The sequence below is a fragment of the Arachis duranensis genome, chromosome 6 (genome assembly GCF_000817695.3).
Source record: "Arachis duranensis cultivar V14167 chromosome 6, aradu.V14167.gnm2.J7QH, whole genome shotgun sequence".
In the NCBI taxonomy this organism is placed as follows: domain Eukaryota; kingdom Viridiplantae; phylum Streptophyta; class Magnoliopsida; order Fabales; family Fabaceae; genus Arachis; species Arachis duranensis.
Genome location: NC_029777.3, coordinates 103151600 through 103168412, shown reverse-complemented (window position 1 = coordinate 103168412; position 16813 = coordinate 103151600). Strand labels below are relative to the sequence as shown.

Below are 16813 nucleotides of genomic sequence, written 5' to 3'. Positions count from 1 at the left end.
TAAAGTATATTATTAAATTATTAAACTAAAAAAATTAAATTAATAATTAAAAATAATAAAAAAATAATAAATTATAATAATTCTCAAATATTTTTTGAATACAAATTTCTCATACAAAAAACTTTATTATCAAACCAAATAACTTTTCACTATCACAAGCACTATATATATATTGCATAGCTTATGCTGCTATCCTTATATTCAAAATAAGCCAAATCGCTCTGGTTAATTTCTCTGCCCTTCTCATCATATACCTTAAGCTTTTATTTTTCTTCAATGGAGGTTGGAAGTGTGCTCCAATTTCTTCAGGACAAGACCATTTTGGTTGTTGGAGCCACAGGCTTTCTAGCCAAAAGTATACATACATATACATATATAGATATAACTCTCTTTTTTTTCGTTCATTCATATTTGTGATGAATTGATATGTCTTTTATTTGGTTGTATGTTTCAGTTTTTTTGGAGAAGGTGTTGAGGGTTCAACCAAATATTAAGAAGGTTTTTCTTCTCTTGAGAGCCGCAGATGCCAAATCTGCCGCTCATCGCTTGAACAATGAGGTGCATGGACATCATAAACAGGAATAGAGCTAGACTAATTATTTAGGGGATCATCGTCATCTTTAATAATTTATTAAAAATATTTTATATTACTATTTCTAATGATAAAATAAAAAAAACTAAGTATATAATCTCAATTAAATATTATACAAAAATGTACATATATGTATTAATATCCATTAATTTTGTCTTTGTTGACATGTATATGCAATATTTATTTATTATACAATTTTTTTTCTGTAAAATAACAAAATAATTTTATAAGTAAATAAGAATACATATCATAAATAATAAAGTAAGAGAATAATATATAAAATATATTTTAATTTAAAATAAGATATTATAATTCAGAACAATAATATTAATATTGTAGTATAACTAATATAAAATTATAATTAAATAGCTGATTAATAAAAAAAACTAAATAAACAAATTAATGTATAATAACATACAAATTTAACAAATAATAGTAAATTAAGTAAATAATTAGATATATAAAAAATATAAAAAAATTTAAACAAGACTAACAGAAAAATAAAATTAATTTATTTAAATCAAGAAAAAAAAACATAATTTACGTATTCTATTATTTATCTACATATAATATTTAAAAATAATAAAAATGTAAGGATTTACTTATTCTATTGTTTAAACTCGTTTTTCTTTTTTCTTTAAATGCACTATGCACACATCTTTATCTAATCCATTATTCCATTTTGAATTTTTGGTATTCTATTGGCTACACCCAATAACCTACGAAAAATAGTAAAAGAAAAATATTAAACATGCTCTACTTTTGTATGATTATGTGCTTTGGTTGTTAGTTTAATAGTTCTCTTGAAATAAAAAAAAAAGAGTAAAAATAGATTTTTTTTTTGTGAAAAAAAATGAAATCACTTATCGAACTAGAAATTTTTTTTAATCTGCAAAAAAAAAAGTCAAAGAATAAAAGATAAAAAAGTTAAAGAGATAAAGATAGAAAAAAATAAGAAAAATTGTTATTGTGTAAGAAAAATTCTTTAAATAAATAAAGACATTGAAAAAGGAATAGAAGTTTATATTTTATTTTTTAAATAAAGTGGACTAGGCCTAGGACTACTATATCTTATTAACATTATACAAAAATATTTAAAAAAAATTTTAGTTTACTCTAAATTATTAATGAATTATATTTATATATTATAATTTAAAAAAAAGTCTAGGTAATAAAAAAAGGTGGACCATTTTCATAAAATTTAAAATTTTGGGGGCCACTATGCCCCTTTAATTATACGTGCCTCCACCCCTGATTTCATACATATGACCTTTTTTTATGTGCACGTCTGCACGAAAGGCAATACAAAAAATCATGTTTATTGAATATTTTTTTAATTATTAGTAGATCAAATAAAAAAAATTAAGGGCCAAAATTTTTATTAAAATTTAACTAATATTTAACCAACAAAAAAATATATAATCTTATATTATTAGATATAATTTTATATCATTAAAATATTAATAATAATTAATTAATGACTATAAATCATAAAATGTAGCGTGGTTAGCACTGCTAAAAAAAATGGAAGAGAAAAATGTAGTATGATACGATGATGAAGAGGGAAAGTATAGAAAAAGTTAATAATGATGGATCTCACATGGTTTTAGTAAGCATATATTACTTTGCCGGTTTAGCCCCTCGTCAACCTATCATTGTTCAATTAATTATAATAAAGTAGGCACATATTATTAGTTTAATTCTCATTACATCAATAGATTAATTAACCTTATTATATGGTAAACGTGATAATTAAATACTATATTGATTTAATTTTGCATGCAGATCTTAGGGACGGACTTGTTTAATTTGCTAAAAGAAAAGCTAGGTGCAAATTTTAACTCCTTTATATCTGAAAAGTTGACTGTGTTTCCTGGGGACATTTGTTATGAGGACTTGGGTTTGAAGGATTCAACCCTAAAGGAAGAGATTTGCAACCAAGTTGATGTTATTGTTAATTTGGCTGCAACCACTAACTTTGATGAAAGGTTTATATAACTATAACGATCTTAATTAATTAAACTATATTATTCTTTCCTTTTCCTCCAGTTTTGTCTTCTCCTTCTTGGGGGAATTGAAACACTATTTTTTACTTGTTCCCTTTGAAAATGCAGATATGACATAGCGTTGGATCTAAATGTCTTTGGAGCTAAGCATGTTATTTACTTTGCCAAACAATGTATTAAGCTGAAAGTACTAGTCCATATATCAACAGGTTGTGTGGGTATAATATACATTAATTAATGCATGTCGTTATTCTTACTAATGTAACCTTACTAGAAAAGACATGAATTACCTTAGTATATATAATCTGACATATATTGATATAACGTTTAAATTGATACAGAACTAGACGAAATATTAGAAAAGAGTCAAAAATATTTATACAATAAAATTTTAAAAGAGATTAAACTAAAATTTATATATAATTTAGAGTGAATACTTCGATTTCTAATAATTATTTCGAAAGGACAACGAGGCCTAAAAAACAAAAAAAATCTAATTCGATTCCTGATATTTTTTTTAGGATTGATAAGCCCTGTGTCAAAAAAAGCTACATTAACTTTTTTTGGCACAAAAATTCGTTGTCCTTTCGAAATAATTGTCAGTCGTTAAGTTGAGTTTTTTTTTATTAAAAGCATCGTTATCTTTTAAAATAATTGTCAGGACTGTTTTAAATTTTATTCTATAATTTATATATAAAAAATTAAAATTAGCGGGATCATTGACCCCTTCTCTTTATGTAGTTCCGCCCTTGGAGTGAAATGAGACAGATTCGAATTCATAATAATAAGATATTTGTGCATATGAATTTAGAATGATAAATAAAATATTTACAAATAATATGTCGAATAATACGATAGATCAGAATGCATATATATGAGTACTGAAATATTCACCACGCCATATCTTATTTCATTATCATCCCTAATCTATTCCAGAAAATTAGATTGATTGTTATTGCTTAGCCTTATAAATTATAATTATTTCATATCTCTATCATCAGCTTATGTGTGTGGTGAGAGAGATGGGCTCATATTAGAGACCCCATATCACTTCACTGCTGTACCTGGATTAGACATCGATGCTGAAAAGAAAATTGTGCGTGACAAGTTAGACGACCTACAAAAGCAAGGAGCGACTGATAATGAAATCAAAATGGCCATGAAGGACTTAGGTATTACCAGGTTAGTCAATTATATTTGTTCACCTTTTTTTACTTTTCATTGTTAATTTTTTTTAAGTATATTTTTGGTTCATATCTTCAGTGTATTTAAGACGCTTCGTTGTTGCTTTTAAATATGTCATAAGTTAGTGGTCCATTATTACTTATAAACAGTGTATACTAGATTTAAATTCGTGCGTCAGAAAGAACCAAAATAGATTGATTTTTATATATAAGAAATTATTTAATAAAAAAATTTAAAAAGTAATATTAAATTTAAATAAAATGTTAAAAAAATATTATACATTTTAGTGTTTAAAAAAAAATTATTACCTAATTTATATATTTAGTAAACTTAAATATTGTAGTACAAGAACAAAATTATTCGATGTAGTGCAATAATTGAATATAGTATTTCAATAATTAAAAATAACATCTATTTTTTATGAATCATAACATCATATAATTTCAAAATCATTATTATAACTAAATAACAATAAAATATAAATTATTAAAAAAATAGTATATAAGTGACAAAGATAAATATATAATTGATAAACACAAATAAATTAAAAATAAAAAAATTAAAAACATTGTAAGAACATCATACATTATAATATTTTAGAAGTTTATCATCCAACATATAGTGATCAAATTATTTAACAAACTAAAATAAAGAATTGGAATTATCAATCAAATTTTTAAACAATTGTGCAAAACATTAACAAATATATAAAAAAACGAGTGAGAGGCATCAATTAATGAGAGAAGCTAAAAAAGTTGTGTAAGGTGAATATTGATTTATATAGTAAATACATATATAAGTAGAAGACAGAGTAAAAAGAGAGAATAAATTAAATTTTATTAATTAATTTACAATAATTAAAGAAAAATAACATTACTATTAAAGACATAAAATATGTAATTTACATAGAAATAATAAAATAGTCTCCTAAAAATTTTAATATTTGACAAAAGTAACCAAAGATTAATTATTTTTAATTTTATTAACGAAAAATACTGAGTTAACTAATATAATTATAGCACAGAATCAAATTTATATATCTGTCTAGTTTCAGCCAATTAGTTTTTAGTCTTATCTTCTCTCAACTCACAGCCGCACAGACATATACATCACTCTCCCTTTCTCAAAACTAAGCCCTAAAATCTGAACCATCACCATCACTATAGTTCCACCACCTTATTGTCATCTCTCTCTCTCTCACAGTTGCAACAACAATGCCCTCCTTCTTTCGTTGTATTTATTGCTGTAATTTTTTCTTGACATTTCATTTTTTGGATTTGGGTTCTCTTTAAAAATTTGTCTGTTTCTTCGAAATAATTTTCAATGAATCTTCCATTCATACACTTTGCAAAAAATATTCAGTTTTTTTATATGATTTTTTCTTTTAATGGATTATTCTATTTTAAAATTGAAGATGGTGAAGATAGGTACCCAAAAAATGAATTATTCTATTGAGTTTTTTTGGGAGTTGAAGGTATATTAGGAGGTTAGGATTATGATTTGTACCACGCTAACCTTCACATTTTCCATCTCATCAAACTAATTAAATAACTCAGCATTTTTCATTAATAAAAATGGTATACATCACTTAACAAATGGTCATTTTTGTCATATTAAACTATCTTTAAGAGACTTTTAATTTTTTGTGTTATTTTTATCAACGACAAAAATTTTGGATACTATTTTGGTGGTCTACACAAAAACCTATAAAATGATAATTCCACTAAAATATTTATGTGACAATATTAAAAGTTATATAATATATCAAGAATTCATTGTGTCATTACTTAATTTTCTTTTTTATACTACATTGATAGATAGATAGATAGATATATTAATAGATAGACAAATAAATAAATAGATTTTCATAAAATAAAATTTATTCTACAAATAAGATATGTAATATTAGAAATTTAGAATGTAGATTAATCTCATAATTTTATACACTTAATTATCTAATTCTACAAAAGAAATTACAGTATAAATAATGTTAGTTCATATCGATAATTAGTAATGTTAGTTCATATCGATAATATTATCGATATGAACTAACATTATTTATACTGTAATTTTTTTTGTAGAATTAGATAATTAAGTGTATAAAATTATGAGATTGACGTTAGATTAGTTATATAGGTGCTATTCTCTATGATAGTATAAATGTATTTTTAAGATAGATATTTTTTTTATGTTATTATAATGGATGACATAGCAATTTATATGAAACTTAAAAGTCAATGTCATTCATTCACTGTAACATTTTTTTAGACTCTCCTTTTATATATTATAATAGATAGATAACATTATAGTATTATTTATTTCGATCTTTTAAAGAGTTATACAACTCCGTCTATATTACATAACCAATGTTACATAGTCAATTTTAAACTCAGATAAAAGAGGAGTGATGCATTAGACCTTTTCGACAGTTAATATAAAACACATGTCGAATTTTTTTTATATGGACCAAAATATTATTACGCTAAAATTTAATTGTTGTCCCAAAATAACATGTCGTATGTTTTGAGTACAGTGTCAAATAAAAAAAATTACTGTATTAGTGCTTGAATGTAGTGAGGACGAAAGGGTTTTCACTTTTTTACAAATAGACGAGAGTAAATAAATTAGTTTATTAAAAAAAATAAAAATAAACAAAAATAAAGGTAAAGACATAGACAACAGAAAATTACAACTTAGGATATAAAAAATAAACACACTAATAGAAAAATCTATAAAGTTAACCTAATGTGTTTACAAGAAATAAAATAGATGGAGAAGAAGGCAAGGAAGTTACTTCAAGGTTTAAATCTTGGTATACAAAAAAAAATAAAGAATAAAAATAGAATAGGCATTATTATGGATAGGGAGTGGAATAAAGATGTGATAGAGGTTAAAAGGATGGGTGATTATCATCACTATAAAATTTGTGGTAGAAGAAGTGCTTTTTATGTGGTTAGTGTCTATGGACTACAAGTAAATTTGAAAAAATAACATAAAAAAATTCTTAGAGGAGCTAGAAAACCTAATCCAAGACATATCTTTGGAGTTGTCAATATGGAGGGTAAAACCATCTTAGACTTTTTTTTAATTTTTAATTTTCTCATTGTAAATATTTATTTTAAGAAGAGAAACGAATACTTTTTAACTTATAATAGTGGTGTAATAAGCTCTTAAATTAATTTTGTTTAGTTAAGAAGAGTCAACAAAAATTTTTGCAATAATTATAAAATTATTTCAGAAAAAAAAATTGATAACATAGGATTTTTGTTATAGATTTTTGTATTGAGCAAAAGGTGAGAAAAAGACATCAAAAAAAGAACCCACGAACAAAGTGACAGGAGATAAAAAGTAAGAAATAAGAAAAATTTTAAAGACAAATAAAAGAAGAAGTAAAGTGAAAAGGACATGGAAGTGCATGTGAGATATAAAATAAGATGACAAAAGTTATTATCAAAAGAGAAAAAAAATTTCACTGAAATAGAGGTATCAAAAAAAGAGATAAGGAATAATAGCAGTGGAATACAAGTTTACAAGAAAAGATAAAGGTAAAGAGAAATGTTTTAAAGAGTTTTAAAGAGCAATCTTTAAGTTGTAATGTTGAAAACTGAAAAATATAAAATTAGTAAGGAGACAAAAGTGGTAGCAAACGAAATAAAAACAAGAATATATAAGAGTCTTTATCAGTTTTTGAATACAAAAGAAGGTATAATATGTGTATATAAAATCACAAAGACTCAAAAAAAAATGATAAGAGATTTAGATAAGTTACATGTATCAAGAACAAGAATGGTAAAATTTCAGTCCAAGATGAAAATATTAACGAAAAATGGAGAAACTACTTTTATAAGATATTTAATGAAACACAAGAGACTCTTCTATACTTTGATCAATTACATAGGAAGGAAGCTTCAACTGTATTGTTATTGAAGGATTCAAGACTTTAAAGGAAGACTTTAAAGCAGATAAAGAATGAAAAGGTAGTAGGATCAGACAATATTCTGATGGAAGTATGGCAAGGCTTAGGAGAAAAAAGTGTCGGTTGGTTATACAACTTTTTAATGAAATTCTAGTGTCTAAGAGAATATCAGGTGAATAGAAAAAAAAAAAGGAAAAGTATAAGAAACTAAAAGCTTATCAGCTAAAAATTAAACAAAATTATATTAATTTATATCAATAATTAATTAATTTTAAATTTTTTAAATTCAAAATTTAAAAAATTTTAAATTGATTAAATAAACCTAATTAAAACCTATAAAAACCTTCCTCTTTTTTCTCACATTAATCTATCCACTTCTAACAATCACAAATTCGAAAAATATATAAAAGAGCATCCATTTAATATGAAAAAGAAACATTCTAATACTTAGTAGAAAAAACATCCATATATATTAACTCGTAAAAATTTTGAAGGTATTTGGCTGGGTTTTGGCTGATATGCTTTTGGTTCCCTAATTTTACTAAAAAAAAATCACCTTGATTCCTATTTACAAGAATGTGAAAACTACAAAGGGATCAAATTTATGAGTAATATTGTGAAGTTATACGAGAGCATGATAGAATGGAGGTTAAGATAAGAGACACAGGTCTTGGAGAATCAACTTGGCTTTATGTTAGGTAGATCTACCATCGAAACTATACACTTGTCAAGAAGAATGATGGAGAGATACCAAATTAATAAAAATGATCTACACATGATTATTTATTTGAAAAATGTATATAATAGGGCGCATACGATAAGATACGAAAAGAGGTCTTATAGAAGGTCTTGAAAAAAAAGAGTGTAAGTATTGTATATATTCGTGCAACTATGGATATGTACAATGAGATTACAACTAGTGTGAAAATTCAAAGTGGTATAATAGAAGAGTTTCTATTATTAGTGTAGAATTGCACTAATGATTATCTCTAAATCCATATCTTTTCACATTAGTTTTAGAGTTGCTTACTAATGAGCATATCCAGAAATTAATAACATGGTGCATGTTTTTTGAAAATGACACCATTCTTTTGGGAGAGGAGCTTTAGAGAGGGTAAAGATTGCGCATAAGTCAAAATAAAACGGAATATATAAAATGCAAATTTAATAGACAGAAAAAAAATAATAATATAAAATTGAAAATTGGAGAAACTATCTTACTTCAAGTAAAATATTTTAAGTATCTATTGAGTGTGTCATATAGGATAATAGAAAAATTAAGGAGGATGTAAGCATGGGATACAAACATATTAGTCAAAGTGGTAGAGTAGTGAATCTGGTTTACATGTAACAAAAAATATCTTTAAAACTTAAAGGAAGTTTTATTGCACTGCCAATAGATTGACTATATATATTATATGGAATAAAGTTTTGAATGACAAAAAATGAGCATAAATATATATTAAGTGTGGTAAAAATGAAGATGTTGAGATAGATGAGTAGTCTCATATATATATATATAATAAGAAAGGAATATATAAAAAAAGTTGGAATAACACTTATTATAAAAAAATGATAAAATTTTGTCTTAATTAATTTAGTCATATATAAAGAATATTAGTAGAATATTCAGTTAAAAAGATAAATGAGATAAAAAATAAATAAAAAAAATAAATAATAAAAAAATTTGAATTATGAGATAAAATTTTGTTATTATTATTATTATAAAAGATCAAATAGATAACATTTCACTTTACGCTGAATGTGAATATTTTAAATTTAATATTTAATTTAAATTTACGATAAATAAATTTTAAATTGATTATAAACCAAACTAATTTTAAATTTTAATTTGATAAATACTACAAGAAAATAGAATTATTTTGACACTTTATTTTTTAACACCATAATTAAATATCAAAATTAATATATATTTTTTATAAATATCACAAATGTTAAATTTTCTATATTTTTTTGACGAAAAATTTGACCGTAGAAAATTACTACTCAATTTTGACATTCATTTGTTTTCAATTTACTCTACTATTTTTTTTTCTTTAGGCTCTGTTAATTTTGACATCACACTGCTCTTAGTTTAAGATTATACTACTCATTTTTTATCTTCAAAATCTCAATTTATTCTTTAGTTTCAAGATCACATCTCATTCTTTGTTAAAATTTTTTGTTGAGAATATTTTATAGTCAATAAGTGTCAAAATAAATAGTATTTTTGACAATTAATAAGTATCACAGAAAATATGTTCTCAAAATTTTCTAACAAATTATTTTTGACAGCCAATATTTATCAAAATAAGATTTAAATTTTTTCACAATCGCTTATATGTTAAAAGTATTATTTTTGACAAAACTTTTGTTAACATATTTTCATAGTTAAAATAGTATCAAAATTTATTTTTTTGATAAATTTTAAATTTTTTTTTACATATTATAATTCTCAAAAATAATTTATATTGTTGTACTGAAAGTTGAAGAGTTGTACAAATTGCTTATATGTGGTGAAAATATAAAAATAGTACTAAATCTAGTAATTAACCACCAATAGAATAGGAATATAGGATACATGTCATCTCATACTTTGAAGAGAGTCACAAGAAAGAGAAACATCATACGTAGCTAACAACTTTACATACCTTTAGTTAACTTTGATACTTATCTACGTGGGTGGCTGTTTGTTATCGTCAAGAGTAAAATATTATTTTCGTTTTTATATTTAGGATAAATTTTATATTTAAATATATTTATTTTTAATTAAGTTTTACTTATATATTTAATTTTAATATTGTATCTAAAATCTGTATTTATGTTTAATTATGTTTTTAAAAAAATGAATTATATAAATATTGCAATTATTAATTTTAACTTTTAATGAGTTATTATCTTGAATGAGTTATCAATTCTGACTCAAATATTTATATTCTAATTTTAAGAAAAGATTTTTAAAACTCTAACTAAAGCACATGATGTATAATTGACGGTAGGATAACATTGAATCACTTTTACAAATGTTAGAGATACAAAGAGGACGATTTAAATATTAGAGACACAAATAGGACTTATCCTAAACGTTGGGAACAAAAACGATACTTTACTCTATCATTAATTATTTAAATTAGCTCTAAGATTTTTAAAATTAAATATTTTAATTTTTTTTAGATTTTAAAATATAGTAAATAATTTTTAACATTAAATAATATAGTCATTTTCGTTAGTCACTGACAATGACGGTTGACGTAGAACATTAACTTATATACGTGGCTGTTAAGTATTTACATGTGCAAGTTAGACAAATTAATTCTTAAAATGAAGTACAAAATAGTCTCTAAAAAAATAAAAAAATCTCAAAATTAGGATAATACAAACAACTTCAACCGTTAGTCTATTTTGTGTAATATTACAACCAACAAATTCTAAAATTTCCTAAAAAACATTAACAGAACTTGAATTTGTTAAGACATTTATTCTTTAAGCAAACTATATATTGAGGTTTGTAAATAATCTGCGTTGATTTTGTGGTTGATCAAAACTTACAAATTTGAATTTAGAAATGACGTGGTTTGTATTATATATGAGTTTTAAGATGTTGCATTTATAAACCTTTGTACAAATTTTTGTGTTAAATGGGAGTCTTCACACCTTTTGACACAACACTAACTCATTTTCTTCTGCATTGTTAAAGAATGATAATGGAATATAGTACCTACAAATTAAATTAATATCTGATGGATATCAGTGGTTATGAAAAGGGAGTTTGAATTAGGCCTCTTTTAATTTTGCTTTCTTTATATTTAAACTGGGTGTATCTTATAAATTCAGTTGAGTCACCTCGTGTAAAAAAGTAGGAGATAATATATTATAGCTGGATAGAATAAGTAGGAGATAATTTTGTTTTGTCTCCTAAAGCATAAAACCAGAATTGAGAAGAGAAAGAGAAGTAACACAGCCATATATCCTGATTCAACTACCCAATGCAATATAATCTACATCCAGTCTCCATCAAAACAATGATGAAATTTCACTATCTTTGAACAAGATTACATACATCAATTTTCCTAAAATTCAACTCAATCATATCTAGGAAAAACCTAGCTTCTACCCAAGCCAGATTTGACTAGGTTCACTTCCTCAATTTTAACTACAAAGTGCTCACCCAACTTGTAAGAAAATTTTCTCAGGATCATAACAACAAAACAGAAATACATACAAAGAATTTCTAAAATAAACATTGACTTTTTTCCAAGTCTCACTCTCTTTGCCTTTTTACTATCAATGATTTTTTCTTTCATTCCTCAATGTAATGCTTTTTTTCATTGAAACAAAAAAAAAAGAATAAAATTGAGAAAGCAAAATATTCAATTGAGAACCATGAAGGAGAAGGTAATAACTTTGTAAGCTATGAAAACTTAAATTTTGTGCTCTCACTCATTGTTTCAATCATTAGCCGTTTATCCCTTTAATAAAGGAGTAAAACTTTTTAAAACTTGAAACTTTGTTTCAACATATTTGACTTCTTCTCCCCAAAAATCAGCAGCAACAGTGGCGCAGAATAGAGTAGCAGCAATGATTTAACAGTACATACATCCATACCTTCTTTCTTCTTTTTCTTTTTTTTTTCTTGCTTCTTAAATCTGTGCTCTTCATTTATACTTTTTCTTCAAGTAACTTTTTTTACTATTGATTTCTTGCAAAATTCTATAATTTCTATTTTCTTTAGATTTTTAGAAATGTGTATGAAGAAAAAGAAAGTTTCAGCAAGCTACTTTAGATATACCAAAAATAAAAATATTTTTTGATCTTGTCTAAGATCTGATTTTTGTCCTAACTTTTGATTTCTTGTACTTTCTTTTTTGTGGCTAACCCTTTTTCTTCTTTGATACGAGTCATATACAGAACTTTTTCTTTTTCTTGTTTTTCTTCTGTAATTTTACGTGGCTGATGGAAAAAGAGAAGAGAGAGTTTAGTTGGATGGTGTGAAGTTGGGTTCCCATGCAAATGGAATTCAATTTTTTAGTTAGCAGCCAAGTGAATAGACTTGGATCTCCAGTTAAGCCATTTGCTTGTTCTTGGGCCAATTTAATTTTTTTACACTAGCTATCCAGATTTCTTTGGATTTCATTAGTTTGTTGGACCTATTTTCTTGCTTCTTGGGCCAGTTTGTTTTATTTTAATTTTCAGTACACTTAAATAAACTAATCATACATAGAATACCAAAAAAAAACTAATCATACATATAATTAATTTTTATTCTAATAATAATATTTAGTCATTATTAATTAATTTATTAATTTTAAACTCAACAAGATCTTTTATGATTAAAAATATAGGTTTATTTATTTTAAAATTAATTTTTTTAGAGAAACATAATGTCTTTTCATAATTTATTGTGAAAATACATTAAAAACTTTTGTTATAAAAAAAATCAAGTTTGAGATAAATAAATCAAGAATTTTAGAAATTAAAATTTATTTATTTAAAAATAATTATATATAAATAATTCAAAAAAATTATTTTAAAATTTTTAACTTTTTTAAGGATAGTTTGATATTTTTAAATTTTTTTTTACTGATTTGTTCACCTTACATATTGATATTTAATGGCAATGTGGATAGTAATTATTATTAGTTACTAATAAAAAAATTATATTATCTAATAAAAATAAATATCGAAGATCATTTTATATATTTTTAAATTTTTAAATTTAAGTATTTCATTTTAAAAATTTTAAAGACCGATTTCAAATTAGTGACATGTTATTCTTTTGAAGAGTGATATATCATGATTAAATATACGAAGACCATATTTATCATTGACCTATAACGTGTCATAAATCCAGCAATCCAAATCATGCACTTTTGTCTCCGTATTATCATTTTCCTTAGAAAGTTAGGCTTTTAATATAATCTTTATATATAGATTAACAAAGTATATTAATTATCAGGCATATTTATTAGTGAAAAAAACTGATATACAACGGATATTTGTAACTTTGTATGTTAAGCAATCATGTTCAAAGGTCAAAATGTCAAATCTACACTCTACAGAGTTAAGACCTGCAAAACAGAGGAAGGAGGGAGAATTTATAAATTTTTATATGAACTGGCCACATCTACAATTGAATCAATTTTTTTAGAGAATTTAATTAGAGAAATTAAATATTATATGTATTTATACATAAATATATAATAATTAATTTTAGTAACTGATTTTGATATATAAATAATATTTAAAATTTATTATTTTCTATCCTTATTTTTCAACAAAAAATATATACTGAACTTTTTAAATTACTCGTTATCTTGATATGGTTCTAAAGTACTTGTTAATTATGTGCATATATATCTAATAACTAATATATCCAAGTAATCATGAATCATTATGTAAATGTCTCACGATGATGCCTACACGAATACGTAGTGTATCATAATGTTATTTGATTTTTTTTCCATATTATTTGTTTATTTAATTTTCATCATAGTTTGTATATGAAAATAACCATGCAACCCATAGTTCACTGATAAAGCTTAAGCAGAGACAAGAGATAATAAAGAAGAAGTGGTAACGTAGCAGTGAAGCAACTAGTCACTACTAATTTTCTTTTCTTCTTAGATAATATTCAATTAATTTAGTCTCTAGATTTATAAACGAGTTTTATATTAGTCCTTATTAAAATTTCAATTACTTTTATTTAATATTAAAATTTTGTAAATTAGTTTTTGGGATAATTTTTTATGCATAGAGGTTAAAAAAATACTGACGTGAACAGTCAAATACCGTGCTGAACTTTATAAAAGACGTCATTTTGATTTTAGCACTCAAATAATTCAAAATAACATTGTAAATTGTGTTTATTGAAACTTTTTTATTCCAAAACAAGTATATGATACTGTTTTATAAATTTCAATGAGACATTTTGCTGTCTATATTAGCTACATTAACATTTGTGTGCTGAAAATTATGCTACACATTAATGTGAGTTATGTTTGTAAAATTTGGACACTAAACAAAAGTAATTAAAACTTCCATGAATAAATTAAAATTCACATGCAAGATTAGGACCAGATTAAGTATTAACTCAAGTTAAGTAACTAAACTGGTCTAACAGATTCTGCTTTGTTAGTTAATGTGCATATGCTTTATTAGAGTGTTACTTCATCATTTGACTAGCAGTGCTTACTAGTATTTAAGCATATATGATTATTCTGTAATCAAACTTACATTCACAAACTCACAAAAAACCTTGTATTCTGCTAAATTCCTTTAGTGCGTTGCTCTTTGCTTTTCTCATACATTGTGGTTCAATTATCAGCTCCATTATTCGTGTGTTATGTTTTATATCATTGATCAGGGCAAAGGTGTACGGTTGGCCAAATACGTACGTATTTACAAAAGCAATAGCTGAAATGCTTGTAGAACAAATGAAAGATATTATTTCCGCTGTTATTTTGCGTCCTGCCATTGTTACAAGTACATTCAACGAACCTTTTCCTGGCTGGGTTGAAGGTTTAAGGTAAATATTATTAAGATCAACATCACTTTTATAAGAGTATTTATGATGAATACGATCTTATTTATCATGAGTCAAGAATTACTTTAATTAAATTTTTCTTGATAACGATATGAAGTTTACTATAGGGGATAATTTTATCTAAGTTTGGCGACGTATCACTTTAAGCAGGTAATAACAATGACTGAAATTGTGTATTTATGGCAAAAAAATAAATAAATAAATAAATAAATAAATGGTTGACCATAACCACTAATCATATAATGCACCAAATAATAATCATTCATATACTTTGTTTATTATTTTTTTTGTTGCGCACGGTTATCTCTTAGTTCAGTAGGCTAAGAATTAATTCGTCGGGATTTTTGAGCTCTATTTAAGGGTCTGCTGCTGTCAATGAGTTGCTGCATCCACAAAATGAAAAGTAATATGAATTCTTTCCACTCTTGTACTTGTTACAGAACAATTGATAGTTTAGGTGTTGCTTATGGGAAAGGAAAACTAACATGCTTCCTTGGAAACATCAACGGAGTTGTGGATGTGGTGAGTTAGTTGCTCGCATGAAACTATTATATTGACCAAAATATGTGACATGATTTTTGATAAGCTGCAATGTAATATAACAAGCAGATACCAGCAGACATGGTGGTGAATGCAATACTGGTGGCCATGGTGGCCCATGCATATCATCCAAGTGATGCCATATACCATGTGGGTTCCTCTGTTAGAAACCCTGTTAGATACGCTAATCTCCAAGACTATGTAGTTAGGTATTTCACTGCAAAACCTTGGATAAACAGAGATGGAACACCTGTCAAAGTTGGCCAACTTACTGTCCTCGCCAACATGGCTAGCTTCCGCAGATATATGTTCATTCACTACCTCTTTTGGTTGAAGGTTCTTCATCGCAATCACTTGACTATATATCAATGTTTGTCATTGTTATCTTTTCCTAATTAACTAGGCTGACATTTTTTCTTTTACAATTTAACAGGGACTTGAACTGGCCAATATTGCATTTTGCAGGTACTTTCAGCGAACATATCAAGAGCTGAATAGAAAGATCCAAATTGTGATGCGGTTGGTGGAGCTTTATAGGCCTTACTTGTTCTTCAACGGCATGTAAGTAGTATTACTCTTTGATGGTTTTAGTGGCTAAGAGAAGGGGGGGTTGAATCTTAGCCCCCTTTTTAAAGCTAACACTTGCTGAACTTCAGAGAAGACTTTTCTGTTTTTGCTCGTCACTTGACACGAGCAACTTTGTTTTGTCTCGTCCCTTGCCACGAGACTTTTTGTTTTGTCTCGTCACTTGGCACAAGATAATTCTGGCTTTTGCTCCTGTGTGGTAGAAAACAGAAATGGAGTAGAAAGAGAAGAAGATTGCACCCAGATATATCCTGGTTCGGCTGCTAAGTGCAGTGCAGCCTACATCCAGTCTCCATCACAAACATGATGGAATTTCACTATAATCAATCAGATTACAACTTGTAAAGTGCTAACCCAACTTACAAGGGGATTCCCACAGAATCATGATACACAACATAGATGAACAAAGGAACTCTAAGACATCTATGGCTTTTTCTTTTAATTTT

General features: G+C 25.6%; 1 protein-coding gene across 1 annotated transcript in view; it reads left to right on the top strand.

Moving 5' to 3' along the window:
• Positions 1-214: 214 nt before the first annotated feature.
• LOC107495292 (fatty acyl-CoA reductase 3-like) overlaps positions 215-16813 on the top strand; it is a 27729-nt gene continuing 11130 nt past the window's right edge. The window contains exons 1-9 of the mRNA XM_016116400.3: positions 215-355; positions 455-558; positions 2378-2580; positions 2707-2807; positions 3600-3780; positions 15063-15224; positions 15683-15764; positions 15852-16118; positions 16216-16343. Coding sequence (XP_015971886.1) covers positions 277-355; positions 455-558; positions 2378-2580; positions 2707-2807; positions 3600-3780; positions 15063-15224; positions 15683-15764; positions 15852-16118; positions 16216-16343 — 1307 coding nt within the window. The 5' untranslated portion in view covers positions 215-276. The remainder of the gene's footprint in view (positions 356-454; positions 559-2377; positions 2581-2706; positions 2808-3599; positions 3781-15062; positions 15225-15682; positions 15765-15851; positions 16119-16215; positions 16344-16813) is intronic.